Source organism: Mastomys coucha, unplaced genomic scaffold (genome assembly GCF_008632895.1).
Source record: "Mastomys coucha isolate ucsf_1 unplaced genomic scaffold, UCSF_Mcou_1 pScaffold23, whole genome shotgun sequence".
NCBI lineage: Eukaryota > Metazoa > Chordata > Mammalia > Rodentia > Muridae > Mastomys > Mastomys coucha.
This window is the reverse complement of record NW_022196906.1, coordinates 16143848-16157304: the sequence shown is the minus strand read 5'-3', so window position 1 is coordinate 16157304 and position 13457 is coordinate 16143848. Positions and strand designations below refer to the sequence as shown.

The 13457-nt window shown below is 49.3% G+C and overlaps 1 protein-coding gene across 3 annotated transcripts in view; it reads left to right on the top strand.

Moving 5' to 3' along the window:
* The window catches only part of Elavl3 (ELAV like RNA binding protein 3), a 33599-nt gene extending 20177 nt beyond the window's left edge, over window positions 1-13422 (top strand). For 2 of the 3 annotated variants that reach the window (XM_031344437.1, XM_031344436.1), the window contains exons 4-7: window positions 5914-6067; window positions 6177-6402; window positions 8064-8102; window positions 13061-13422. In XM_031344437.1, coding sequence (XP_031200297.1) covers window positions 5914-6067; window positions 6177-6402; window positions 8064-8102; window positions 13061-13412 — 771 coding nt within the window. In that variant the 3' untranslated portion in view covers window positions 13413-13422. The remainder of the gene's footprint in view (window positions 1-5913; window positions 6068-6176; window positions 6403-8063; window positions 8103-13060) is intronic. The other variant, XM_031344438.1, reaches the window with a different exon arrangement.
* The last annotated feature ends 35 nt before the right edge of the window (window positions 13423-13457 follow it).

The following is a 13457-nucleotide window of genomic DNA, read 5'->3' as shown; positions in this document are numbered from 1 at the left end:
GGTCTTCTGGGAACAACTCACCAGGCTTTACAGCCTTCCAGAAGCTCCTCAGCACCCAGTGTGGCTTCTATGGGGTCTCCTTAAGGGCTCCAGCTGGACACAAATCCAGCTTTGTCTTGGAGTAACTGGAACAGACCTGTTCCCCTGCTTTACTCTTTTACTATCTCCTCCTGCCTGTTCTTTTCCTTTGTACGCAGGCCTAAGTCACTGACGCCTGCCAAAACCTTACCTACTTTATAAAGATCTTGCCCACCGAAGGCCTCAGCAAAGTCACTGAAACTCCATACCAGCCTCGGGCTGGCCAGATCCACTTCTTAGCTCCTCCATGTCTATCTGGCTCAGTGAGCTGGGGCTCAAACACAGCTTTCCTTAGACCTAGGACCCACAAGGGTGTCTTTCTCCCTCCTACTCCCTCCATTCCCAGACATTTATGGGGACCTCAGGAGGAGATAACCACCAGTCCTAGGGGTGCTGGCTGGTGAGCCAGTCGGTCTGTCAAGGCTTATTGCACTCACATGGTCTTGGTCATGCTGCCCATCCCTGAAGGATTGACGGGAAGTTACACTTCTCTCACTTTTCTGCCTCCATGGTGGTCATGATCCTGTCTGCTCCCAAGTCCCACAGCCTAGAACTTCAGGCTGATGCAGCTTCTTTCACCACATGTTCAAAAGTTCTCCCCCAACTTCAGAGCGTTTCCTGGTCACTCTCTAAAGGCCCCTCTGTACGTAGGGTCAGCCTTGGGGGGTGTCTTCTGTCACTCTGACCACCTCTCTCTTGTCCTCTCCTTCATCTATCTGATTGATTTCCTGAATCTGAGGCTAACACAGAGGATGCCGCATCTTGCCTCTTGTTGCAGTTCCTTTACACAAACAACCTGGTTGGCCGCCATCTTCCCCGTGGATCCGTTTCTGATCACACAGGTCAACCAGGCCACCTCAGCTTCACTAATCTTGAAGGCTGCAAAATCTCTAAACTTTCAACTGTTTTCAGGGCATCGCCGTCTTCACGAGGTGCCCCCACCTCATCAAACAGGCATGCCACCTCATATCTCATAGACAAAGACTGCCATGCTGAGTGAGAGTCCTCCCACAGACATCCCTCATCCTCATGGCTCAGCCTTGGTAGCAGGTCTACCACCCATGGCAAGAAGCACGCGGCTGCTGCACCGGACCACACACCGAGTAAGAAAAGGCAGCCCCTAAGGATTTCCCTCCTCAGTTGCCCTTCTTTCTCAGCCTCAGCTGCATGCCATGCGCTTGCTCCTCCCCAACTCATCTCTGGGTCTGTGGAGTCTCTGACCAGTAGACAAATATATTATGTGACAAAGCTTTTCCTGGGACGACGCAACATACACACCTACTAACTCCACACAGGGACCCCACAACAGCCCAGAATGTGGATATTACCACAGTACAGTTTGGTAAACCAAGCCTTTTATTGGGGTTACTTACAGGAATATGCGTGAGGAGTTACAAGAGCAGAAAAAACTCAGCTGCATCACCAAAGCCTACTTCATAGTGACAGCTCCCAAAAGCTGGGAGCCGGGAGCATACTGCACAGCCTGCAGGCAGCCCAACAGGGTAGAGAGTGGCCTTTCCAGATGCCTCAGGTGGTCTAAACCTCTTCCAGGCAGCTCAGCTGATTTCTCCTTCTTCCAGGCAGCCAGTCTGGCCTCAGAGTCATCTTTCTAGCTTGGGCTTAGAGGCTTCCTTGCAGCTACGTTGTGCTGGTCTCAGAGGGTCACTCAGTTTTTATTGCTTACTCTGGTGAGAAGAGGCCCTGGTGAATGCGGTCAGTTTCAGGGACTTCCTGAAACTCTTTTGAGTTTTTTACCTTCCTGCTTAAAGAGTTTTCCTGCGGGATGGAATAAGGAACTGTGTAAGGTGCTTGCTGCAAAAGCCTGAGGACCTAAGTCCAAAACCCCAGAATCGGGCAAAGACCAGCAGGGTTGTGGGGATCTGTAGTCTCCTGCAGGGAGACAGGAAGTGGAAAAAGGAGCCTTTCTGGAAGCCTTCAGGCCAGGTGTGCCGGTGTCTACTGCAGCAAACAAGACCGAGGTGGGGAAGTGAGGAGGCCAAAACTTGTGGCTGTCGTCTCTCACACGCGTGCTGTGGGATTGTGTATCTAGCTCTGTACAGACATGAGGTGATAGATCCACTCTGGGCCTTACAGGACCCGAGACCTAAGGTGCCTTCCCTAGCTGGGTGTGGTGGCACAGGACCGTAATTTCATCACTCATGGCTGCAGTTCCTTCCAGGCTGTCCAGAACTATGTAGTGAGACTAAACTCACCATTCCAATCCAGCTGGAGCAGGTGGATCTCTGAGTTGGAATGTCGGTCTGGTCTACACAGTGTGCTCCAGACCACGGGAGGTTATATAGTGAGATCCTGTCTTAACAACAACAAACAATCAAAACCTGCACACTCCCGCAGTGGAGTTAGAAGCCTCAAACACTGGGATATAATTTTTATTTATTTATTTTTATGAAAAGAATAAAAAAATTTTTTTGAGACGGGCTCTCCCCTGGTGGCTTGGAGCATGCTGTGTAGACCAGACAGGTCTGCAGCTCATATGGAGAGATGCCTACCTCCACCTCCAGAATGCTGGGTCAGCAGGTGAGCAGCACCACCCGGCTCAGCTGGGGAGGAAGGAGAGGGCTTCTCTCTTGCCAGCTGAGTGACAGCCCCAGTCCTAACTAGGCTTTTGAGGTTTTTTTTCTTTAATTTAATAACGTTTATGCATGTTTGTGTGTGGGGAAGCCAGAGGACAGCTTCTGGAGTCATTTCTCTCCTTCCACCCTGTGAGTCTGAAAGATCAAACTCAGGTCACCAGGCTTGGTGGCTAGTCCCTTACCCACTGCTGAGCCATCTCAGCAGCCCCTAATTAGTTACTTGTATCGAAGCAATGCAGCCCCACAATGCCCCTCCCCAAACAAATGCCAGCCCATAACAATGGTCCCTATCTACTCCAGGTTCAGAGATTTGAATAGAAGCAGCAGAAAGCAGACTTCAGCAAGGAGGGGGAAGGGCGCTCGGGACCCTCCCACCCCACAGACCGGTCACCCCATTGACACTTGTGGGCGGGGCCCCTGCACCGAGTCTCCAGGACATTGAGAAAGACACAATGAGCTGGGGTTCCACAATACTCTGTAAACAGACTTTTCTTTTCCCCACTTCACAATACTCCCAGTGTCTCGTGCTGTGAATGTCTGAGCGGCAGACTTGTGAGCAGCTGCAGGGTTGGTGAGATGCGGCCTCAGTGAGGGCACAAATGGAATGGCCATATCGAATGGACAGAGCTCACAAGCTAGAGAAATCACCTGGAGATAAGGTCATCGGGGGCCAGTGAGAGGCTCCAGTAGGATGACACCCGTTTGCTGCCCAACCTGGTGATTTGATCACATGGATCCACATGGTGCTAGGGCAGAAGCGACACCCCAAGTTGTCATGTAACTTCTGCACGTTGACTTAGCATAGCACACACATGTTAGAAATAATGAAAAACAAAGCTGAGAATCGGAGGGGGTAGGGAGGACATTCCAGATTGTGGACTGGCAAAAAAAGAGGAAAGAGTAATTAATTCTATGGGTTAGGGTAGCATCAGAGCCATGCAGACCAGGCAAGCATTCCATCTGGTCCTGCAGAGTGTTAGTATTACAGACAGGAGCCACCAAGGCTGGCACGAAGAGACAGACTTCCAAGCCTCAAAACCAGCAAGAGCAAAGGTCCTAGGGCTGGACAGCCAGGTCCATCTAGGGTAAAAGAAAGGAAGCAAGGGGGTGGGGGGCTGGGGGATGAAAGTTGAGGGTGACCTTACTGTATGCAAGGCCTTGTGGACAGAGTTCAAAGGTTGGAGTTGTAGTGAATTGGTAGGACAGTTTTCAAGCATGCAAGACCCTAGAGGGAGGGGCAGTCCTCAAACTACATACACACACAAACAGAAGCACTCGGGCTGGGAGAGGTGCCCACTGTCAAGCTTGAAATCTGAGTTCAATTCCTGGGACCCATATGGTGGAACTGGAGAACCATCTTCCAAAGCTGTTGTTCTCTGACCTCCGCAGTTAAGCATGGCACATGAACACATGAAAATGTAATTTAAGGTTAGTTTCATTTTGGGGGGCTGGAGATATGGCTTAGGAGCACTGGCTGCTCTGGACAGGAACCTAGCTTCAATTCCCAGCACTCAAAGAGCAGGTCACAACATCTATAACTAGTTCAGGGAAGCCAGTGCCCTCTTCTGGCCCCTGTGGGTACTGCAATGACAGTGCACAAGCATGCCTGAAGGCAAAACACTCAAGCATATGAAAATAAAGTAAGACTTTCTATAAAAGTTAACATTTTTGAGCTGAGCACTGGCAGTGCACATTTTAAATCCCAGAACTCAAGAAGCAGAAGCAGGCAGATCTGTGAGTTTGAGGCTAGCCTGGTCTACATGGCAAGACTGTCTGAAACACAGTTTAAAATTTTGGACAAGGTCTTTATGTAGTCGTAGCTGTCCTGGCCTAACCCTCACATGGGTCTGTCAGCTCCAACTCTCACCCCCGCGTCACAGGCACAACGTTGTATTTATAGCTGTTGCAAACAACTTTGTGTTCTGGGCTCTCCTCACAGTCCTTGAGCAGGCACGGTCGCCCACTCTCGCAGGAAGGTCCTCTTCCCGCTGAGCTCCCACTGTCCCAGACTTTCCTTGTGGTTTCTGGGTTGTGTTGTTGTGTTTGAGGCTAGGTCTCAACTATACTATATGGATGTCCTGTAACTCACTGGATAGACAAAGGTGGCCTCAAGCTCACAGAAGTCTGCTTGCCTCTGCCTCCCCAGTTCCTGAACTAAAAATGTATGACACTCCCTGGCTCTTCCAAACTTTTCCTTCTCTTAAGACAAGCTCTGTCACCCAGAACTGGGCATGACCCATAAGTTACAAATGAATGTCTGGGCTGGTGAGATGACTCAGCAGGTAAAAGCACTGACTGTTCTTCCGGAGGTCCTGAGTTCGAATCCTAGCAACCACACGGTGGTTCACAACCACACGTAATGAGATCTGATGCCCTCTTCTGGTGTGTCTGAAGACAGCTACAGTATATTATGTTGGAGGGAGCAGGGCTGTCCTGAGTTCAATTCCCAGCAACAACATGATGGCTCACAGCCATCTGTACAGCTACAGTGTACTCATACATATAAGATAAATAAATCTTAAAAAAAAAAAAAAAATGAATGCCTGAAGCCAGGGTCACCCAGTATGCACAGGGACATTTAGATTTTTTTTTTCTTTTAGATAAAAATTATTAGTCAGGCATGCTGGCATATGCCTTTAATCCCCACATTTGGGAGGCTGAGGCAGGAGGACCTCTGGGTTCAGGCAAAGCCACCCTGGTCTACAGAGTGAGTTTCAAGACAGCCAGGACTACACAGAGAAACCCTCTCTCAAAAAAAACAAAACAAAACGAAAAGAAAAGAAAAGAAAAAATTAATTATTATTAATTATTGTATGAGGGGTAAGCAGTGTGAAGGCCAGGCCTTTGGGAGCTATTGTCTCCTTCCAACCATCGGTTCTGCGGAACAAACTTGGGCTGTCAGAGTTTCCTTAGAGCCATCTCCCCAAGCTCCTGCTATGCTCTTTGAGACAGGGTGACATGTGGCCCAGGCCACACTTGAACTTACATAGTAAAACATGACTTTTAATTTCTGATCCTCCTGCCTCCATCTGCCTGGCACTGGGGTGATAGGTGCATATTACCCTGTTTCTGTGGTGCTGAGGAGGGAGCCAGCCTATCAGTAGACAAGCTGGCCACTCACTCAGCCCAGGCCGTGTGTGTGTGTGTGTGTGTGTGTGTGTGTGTGTGTGTGTGATGCATTTCTGAGGCTTGTCAGTTTCTGTGACCCTCACTGTCCTCTGACACTCCACCCCCCGCCCAGGTGTCCTATGCACGCCCCAGTTCTGCCTCTATCCGGGATGCCAACCTGTACGTCAGTGGCCTCCCCAAGACTATGAGCCAGAAGGAGATGGAGCAGCTCTTCTCCCAGTACGGCCGAATCATCACCTCCAGAATCCTGCTGGACCAGGCCACAGGTCAGAATGCAGGAAGGGCGGGTGCACTGGACAAGGGTGTCTCAGGGAGGGGAGAGTCATATGAGAAGATACAGAGCACCTGAGACTAATGCCCTCATACCTCTGGCAGGTGTCTCTCGGGGCGTGGGATTCATTCGTTTTGACAAGAGGATCGAGGCAGAGGAGGCCATCAAGGGACTGAATGGGCAGAAACCACTGGGTGCCGCCGAGCCTATCACGGTCAAATTTGCAAACAACCCAAGTCAGAAGACAGGGCAGGCCCTGCTCACCCACCTGTACCAGTCCTCTGCCAGGCGCTACGCTGGTCCCCTGCATCATCAGACACAGCGTTTCCGGTGAGCCAGAGTCCCCAGACCCCAGGCCATGTGCCCCAAGCCTGCAGCTGCTCTCCCTGAGCCTGTTTCCTGCAGAGAGTGGGGACCCAGGGACACCCCACCATCAGGAACATGGCCTAGTACATAGGGCTCAGTGTATGCTGGCCGTGACAGTTGGCAACAAATTGAGATCCAGCTGTAGTTTTCTGTCTCTCTGTCTGTCTGTCTGTTTCTCCCACCCCACCCCACCCCACCCCAACCCCCATATCTTGGTTATGGTTTCTATTGCTGTGATAAAGCACCATGTCTAAAAGCAATATGAGGTTAAAGGGGTTTAGTTCATCTTACAGCGAACAGTCTACCATGAGGGGAAATCAGGGCAGGAACCTGGAGGTGGGGACTGAAGCAGGAACCATGGAGCACTGCTTACTGACCTGCTGTCCATACCTTGCTCAGCCCAGGCCCAGCTGCACAGAGGTGGCACAGCCCACAGTGATCTGGGACATCCCACACCAATCAAGAAAATGCCCCCTCAGTCTTGCCCACAGGCCAATCTGATGGAGGCAGCTTCTTGATTGAGGTTCCTCTTCCTAGATGACCGTAGTTTGCGTCAAACTGACAAAAAACAAGACAGTAAGCAAAAAGACTGAAAAAACAGCCAGGACACTGTCTCTCCTGTTCTTCTTTTTGTCTGTCTGTCTGTCCTTTCTCCTCTGTCTTTCTCTGTGTGCATCTGTCTTTTTATGCATCTGTGTGTCTATCTCTCCTATTCTGTTTCAAACTTTTTTTTTAAGATTTATTTTATTTGAGTATACTGTAGCTGTCTTCAGACACACCAGAAGAGGATGTCAGATCTCATTACAGATGGTTGTGAGCCACCATGTGGTTGCTGGGAATTGAACTGAGGACCTTTGGTAGAGCAGTCAGTGCTCTTAACCACTGAGCCATCTCTCCAGTGCCTCCCGCCACTCTGTTTCTCTTTTGGTCTTTCTGTCTCTGTCTGTTTCCTTATCTCCATGTCTCTGTCTCTCTCTGCCTGTATGTTTCTCTTTTTTTCCTTGTCTCTCTTTTTCTCTCTTTTCTCTATCTCTGCCCACCCACCACCACACATGGGTCCAGCTGTGCTTCAGCTTCCTTGTGGTTGAGACTGCCACCAAACATTTCCTCTCATTGTGTCCTGGCTATGATCATGTTCTCTGCATGGTAGCTGGGTAGAGCAGCTTATGCTAGGCTGTTTCACTGAGAATTCTTCACCCTAGATGGAGAATGTACAAACCCAAAAGAAGACTTGAACCCAGGACCCAGACTAGTCAGTCACTCTCAGGCCCTCCCCACTGGGCCATTGATGGGAGCCACTGGTAGACCTGGGATGGCCCAAGCTGCCCATCCTCCTGTGGTCTCAGGAAAAGCTCTCTGCCACCTTTGTAAGCCCCTTCATCCTCTGGGCAGGACCAGAGTGGGTAGCCTGAAGTGCAGGACAAGGACATTCAGCCTGGCGGCAGCAGGGACACTAAGAAGCAGTCCCAAATGAGTGAGGTTCCGTGCCAGGCAGTGTCCAGCAGGGCTGGGAGCAGGCAGCGGGGGCAGGGCCCTGCTGAAGGCTGTGGGGGTGGGGAGGACTGGCTGTCACATCACAGGGGGTGGGTCACAGGCCACTCTGACAGCTGCTTCTGCCTCCACAGGCTGGACAATTTGCTCAACATGGCCTATGGAGTCAAGAGGTAACAGTGCCCTACCGTACTGTCTCCATCCCTCATAGCCCCTTCCCTTAATGACCCTCCTCTAACCCCTGCATGCACCTTGCCTCTGGGACCACTGGGTAGCCATTTCTGCCTGTGTCTAGGAGATGATAGCCCTAAGACTATGAGCAGAGCAAATGTTAGAGGGAGCAGCTACAGGGTTCATGAAGGCTGTTGCTTTCCATGTTTCTTTCTCTCTCTCTTTTTTTAATAGTATCTGGAGTATTTTTTAAACTTGTTTATTTTTATTTCATATGCAATGATGTTTTACCTGTATGTATGCCTGTGTAAAGTGTCAGGATCCCAGGAACTGGAGTTACAGACAGGCGCAAGCTGCCGTGGGGTTGCAACACCCTTTGGAAGAGCAGCCAGTGTTCTTAGTGGGCTGAGCCATCTCTCCAGCCCCTCACACATCTCTTTTTATCATCTCAACAAGATAGGCATTTGTATCCCTAGTTCCCACATTAACTCTCTGAGAGCCACTGACAACTAATTGTTTTGGGTGCTAGGAACAGGACCCTGGGACTTCTGCATACTAGACCTGCACTGAGCCATGCCCCAGCCCCTCACTGGAAGGTTCTAAGCAGGGGCTCGATAGCCATTTTCTGAGCCCCACACCTCAGCTACCATTGTTGGATCTCCTCAAATTCCACGGAAAGCTCCCCTGCCTCCCCACAGTTACTGTGAACCTTGAGCTCTTCCTAGCTTCACCCACAACCCTGCTCAGTGAAAGGCTCCATGGTGATGTGTCACAAGCTGTTGGGAACATGCTGAATATCAAAAGCTGGGCTTGAGGCCAAGGGTATAGCATGGTCCAGGCAGACGTGACCCCTCTTGAACATGAATTGAGACAGAACACAGTGCTTGGCATAAAATAAAAGGTGGCCACATATCGATCCTGCTGCTGGTGTTCCTGGTCTGAGCCCCACGGGAGTGAGACATGTAAGTGGTGCTCAGGGCAGTGCAGGGACAGTATAAGTATGGCAGTGACCCAGGAGAGGCTTGGAGGTCACCTAGCAGCAGGCATGACTGGTGAAAGATTCAGAACAGGGAGGGGCTGAGTCCCGTGGGGTCAGCTCATGTTGGGGCCAGACTTTCACAGTCACCTCCCCACGCCGAATGACTTAATTCTGACAGTGAGGGAGTCAGTGGGAGCAGAGCACAGCTCTCTATCCTTTATCTGATTTAGACACAACCAACCAACTAAGCATTACCCGACAGGTGAGACAGACAAGAGAACAGTGTGGGGAACATGGTGGTGACATCAACAGTTGTCCTCCTTACCCAGCAGGGACACATCCCCAAGACTCCTTATGGATGCCTGACACAGAACTTGACATGGAAAACTGTATATGGTTTATTTACTTAAATTTCTACTTGTTTGTTTATGCGATTGTTTATGAGACAGGGTTTCACTGTGTAGCCTGGTGTCCTGGAACCCACTCTATAGACCAGGCTGGCTTGGAACTCACAGAGATCCACCTGCCTCAGGAGTGCTGGGATTAAAGGTGTGTGCCATGGGCCTAGATGATGATGATGATGATGATGATGATGATGATGATGATGATTATGATTGTTACTATCATCATCATTTTGTACTAGAGAGGAGGCTCAAGGCCTTTTGAATAGGCACTAAGAGCACACGCCCAGTCCTTTTTGTTTCCTGACACAGGGCCCCAGGTAGTGCTGGCAGGTCGGCAGCCCTGAGCTGAGCATGTCCTTGAGCCCTCCTCCCTTTGCCTCTCCCTCCTGAATGTGAGGTTGCAGGTATGTTCAGTTTATCTTTTTACTTTGTATTTTGAGCTTGTGATTCTCCTGCCTCAGCCTCCTAATGACAAGCTGTACCACCAGACCAGCTTCTTCCTGACTTCACAATAGATGTGTCCTTTCCCTAGATATTAGTGACCTTGGCATATGACCTATTTTCTTTAGATGAGACCTTTCACCTTTTTCCTTTAAAGAAACATTTTACCAATTTCTTCTAGGCCTCTCTAAATCACCAGTACTAACAATTAACTAATTAAAATAAGGGTTCCTTAGCATAGAAACAATGATTTTAGACAGTCAGTCTGACAGTCAAATAGGTAAGTGCTAATGGGAAGGTAGCATATACTGCTTGGATACACTGCAAACAATGTAAAATTTCATCATGCCACTCAAAACAGTGCACACTCTTCTCTTTGGTTCTCCTAAATTATCCTCTTTTTTTTTTTTCCTTCTTCTACCTCCTCTTTCCTTCCCCCTCCTTCCCTTCTTCTAGACAGTCTTACTATCTTACTATCTTAGCTCTGGCTGGACTTGAACTCACAGAAATCCCCATCTCTGCCTCCTGAGTGCTAGACGAAAGGCACGTGCTACCACACAAGGCCTTTTGCTACTGTTGATTCCTCTTCTTCTTCCTCCTCCTCTTCTTCCTTCTCCTCTTCCTCCTCCTCTTCCTCTTCCTCCTCCTCCTCTTCCTTCTCTTCTTCCTCCTCCTCTTTCTCCTCCTCTTCTTCTTCTGTTTTGAGGTTTGTTTTATATATATATATATATATACATATATATATATACATATATATATATATGTATATATATATATATATATATATATATCCCAGGCTGACTTCAAACTTGAGGTATAGATAAAGAAAGGATGAGATTGAACTCTTCATCCTCCTGTTGTCTCCGCCTACCAAGCACTGGAACAACACACATGAGCAATCATCCATCACCATGCTTGGCTTTCTATGAAGTAGAGGGTAGTTTGAGGCTGGGGCAATGGCTCAATGTGACACAAGCAGAAGGACCTGGGTTCAGATCTCCAGTACCCGTGTAAACCCCAGGATTGATAGTGCATAGCAGAGACAGGCAGCACCGAGAGAGAGGAGAGGAGAGAGACTGAGATTTAACAAGAAAGGCTCTCCTGAGAATAGAAAGTATGTTAAGGCGGGACAGATCCAAGGGTCAAAAGTGTTTTGTGACTCAGCCTTCCAAGAGCTGGGATTATAATCCTGAGCCACGTCACTACATTCGATTTGCAACTTTAAACTCATGAAGGGGGACCAGCAAGATGGCTCAGAGAGTAAAGGGCTTACCACACAAACCATTTCAATCCCCAGAAATCACATAAAGGTGGCAGGAGAAAACCAGCTCTACAGACCTGTCCTCTGACCTCCAATGTGTCGTGGTATGTGTATTGCCCACCACACGCGCTCACACACACACACACACACACACACACACACACAATAATAATAATAATAATAAATTCCTGATAGCTGTATACCTTCTGATCTTATAACTCAGAAGGCAGATTCAGAAAGATTAGAGGCTAGCCTGGGCTATGTGGTAAGACCCAGTTTCAAAAAAGCTAAAACATGGGCTGGAGAGATGGCTTAGAGGTTAGCTCTGGCTGCTATTGCAGAGGATCCAGGTTCAGTTCCCCAGAGCCACATGGTGACTCACAAGCATGTGTAACTCCAGTTCCAAGGGTCCTGTTACTGTCCTCCAGCTTCTGCAGGCATCACATGTGCATGTGTTTCACATAGACACATGCAGGCAAGCACACATAAAAAAACAAAATAAACCCAAACTGATCGTCCTACCCACCTTTCATCTCAGTTCTAGGGAGGATCTCTGAGTTCAAGGCCAGCCTGGTCTACATAGTGCCAGGACAGGGAAGGCAACGCAAAGGAGCATTGTCTGCAATAACCAAAATAAACAAATAAATCTAAAAAATAATTTTAAAAAAAAGCATAAACAAGCAAACAAAACCAATTTGTGAACTGTTTGTTTCTGTAATTGTTCACTTAATATGTTCAAATGATAGGCAACCACAGGTAATTGAAACTGGAGAAAGAAAAACTTTGAGTCAGGAGGGGCTGCTGTTTGTGATTTGGATAGAAAAGACCAGAAAGGCAGACAGATGAGAAGGCCATTTTCTAGTGTCAAAGGAGATACTGGACTGGCTAGGATCACAGAGGACACCCTGCTCTGCTTGTGTAAGGCCCGTTTCCACTCACACAGGGTGAGTCAAAATGGAGTCAGAGTTGTCAGGGCAGGGCTATAGCTGGGCTAGTGTGCTAGGTTCCTTCCACACCATGGAGACTGGCAAGAACTGCAATCCAGTTTGAGGCTAGCATTGGGAACAGATTCAGTCTTTCTCTTGTCTCTCTTTGTCTGTCTCCCTCTCTGTCCTCTCTCTCTCTCTCTCTCTCTCTCTCTCACATACACACACACACACACACACACACACCATTGGTTTTGAAGGGATAGGACTGGGGATGTAGCTCAGTCGGAAGAACACTTGCCTGGTATGCACAAAGCTTTGTGTTTCAACACTTGCATAAGCCAGGTGTGCAGTGGCTCAGGCCAGGTGTGCAGTGGCTTAGACCAGGTGTGCAATACCAGAGGTATTGGCAGGAGAAGCACAAGTTCAAGATCAGCAGGCAGGAAGAAAAAACAAAACCAAGAATGGCTACATGGCAAGCAGCCTGTGTGTGTATATAGCTACCTGAGCTATACAAAGAAGCTTAGTGAAAAGGCGTCCCTAGGGAAGGATCAGGATAAAGATGGCACTTAGGATCGTGGGTCATATTTGGAGAGCTTTGGAGGTTAAGAATGTTTGCAGGTCAGGGGCTGGTGTCTCTGTGGGGTCAAAGACAACCAGGTTAAGATGCTACAAGGGTCAGCCGGGCGGTGGTGGCGCACGCCTTTAATCCCAGCACTTGGGAGGCAGAGGCAGGTGGATTTCTGAGTTCGAGGCCAGCCTGGTCTACAAAGTGAGTTCCAGGACAGCCAGGGCTACTCAGAGAAACCCTGTCTCGAAAAACCAAAAAAAAAAAAAAAGATGCTACAAGGGTCTTAAATATGTAGCACACATGGTACAAGGTTCTCCCAGTGGTGGAGTCGGAGGCATGCTGGGGATCAGGGCAGAGCCCGCGTGACCCCCAAAGTAGTCCCCTGTCGCTCATCGCCAGGTTCTCCCCAATCGCCATCGATGGCATGAGTGGCCTGGCAGGCGTGGGCTTGTCCGGAGGCGCTGCAGGCGCTGGCTGGTGCATCTTCGTGTACAACCTGTCCCCAGAAGCTGATGAGAGCGTGCTGTGGCAGCTTTTCGGACCCTTTGGGGCGGTCACCAATGTCAAGGTCATCCGAGATTTCACCACCAACAAGTGCAAGGGCTTCGGCTTCGTCACCATGACCAACTACGATGAAGCAGCCATGGCCATCGCCAGCCTAAATGGCTATCGCCTGGGCGAGCGCGTGCTGCAGGTGTCCTTCAAGACCAGCAAGCAGCACAAGGCCTGAGCGTTTACCGCCCTCCCTCCCCGGGCAGCAGAGAGAGAGAGAGAG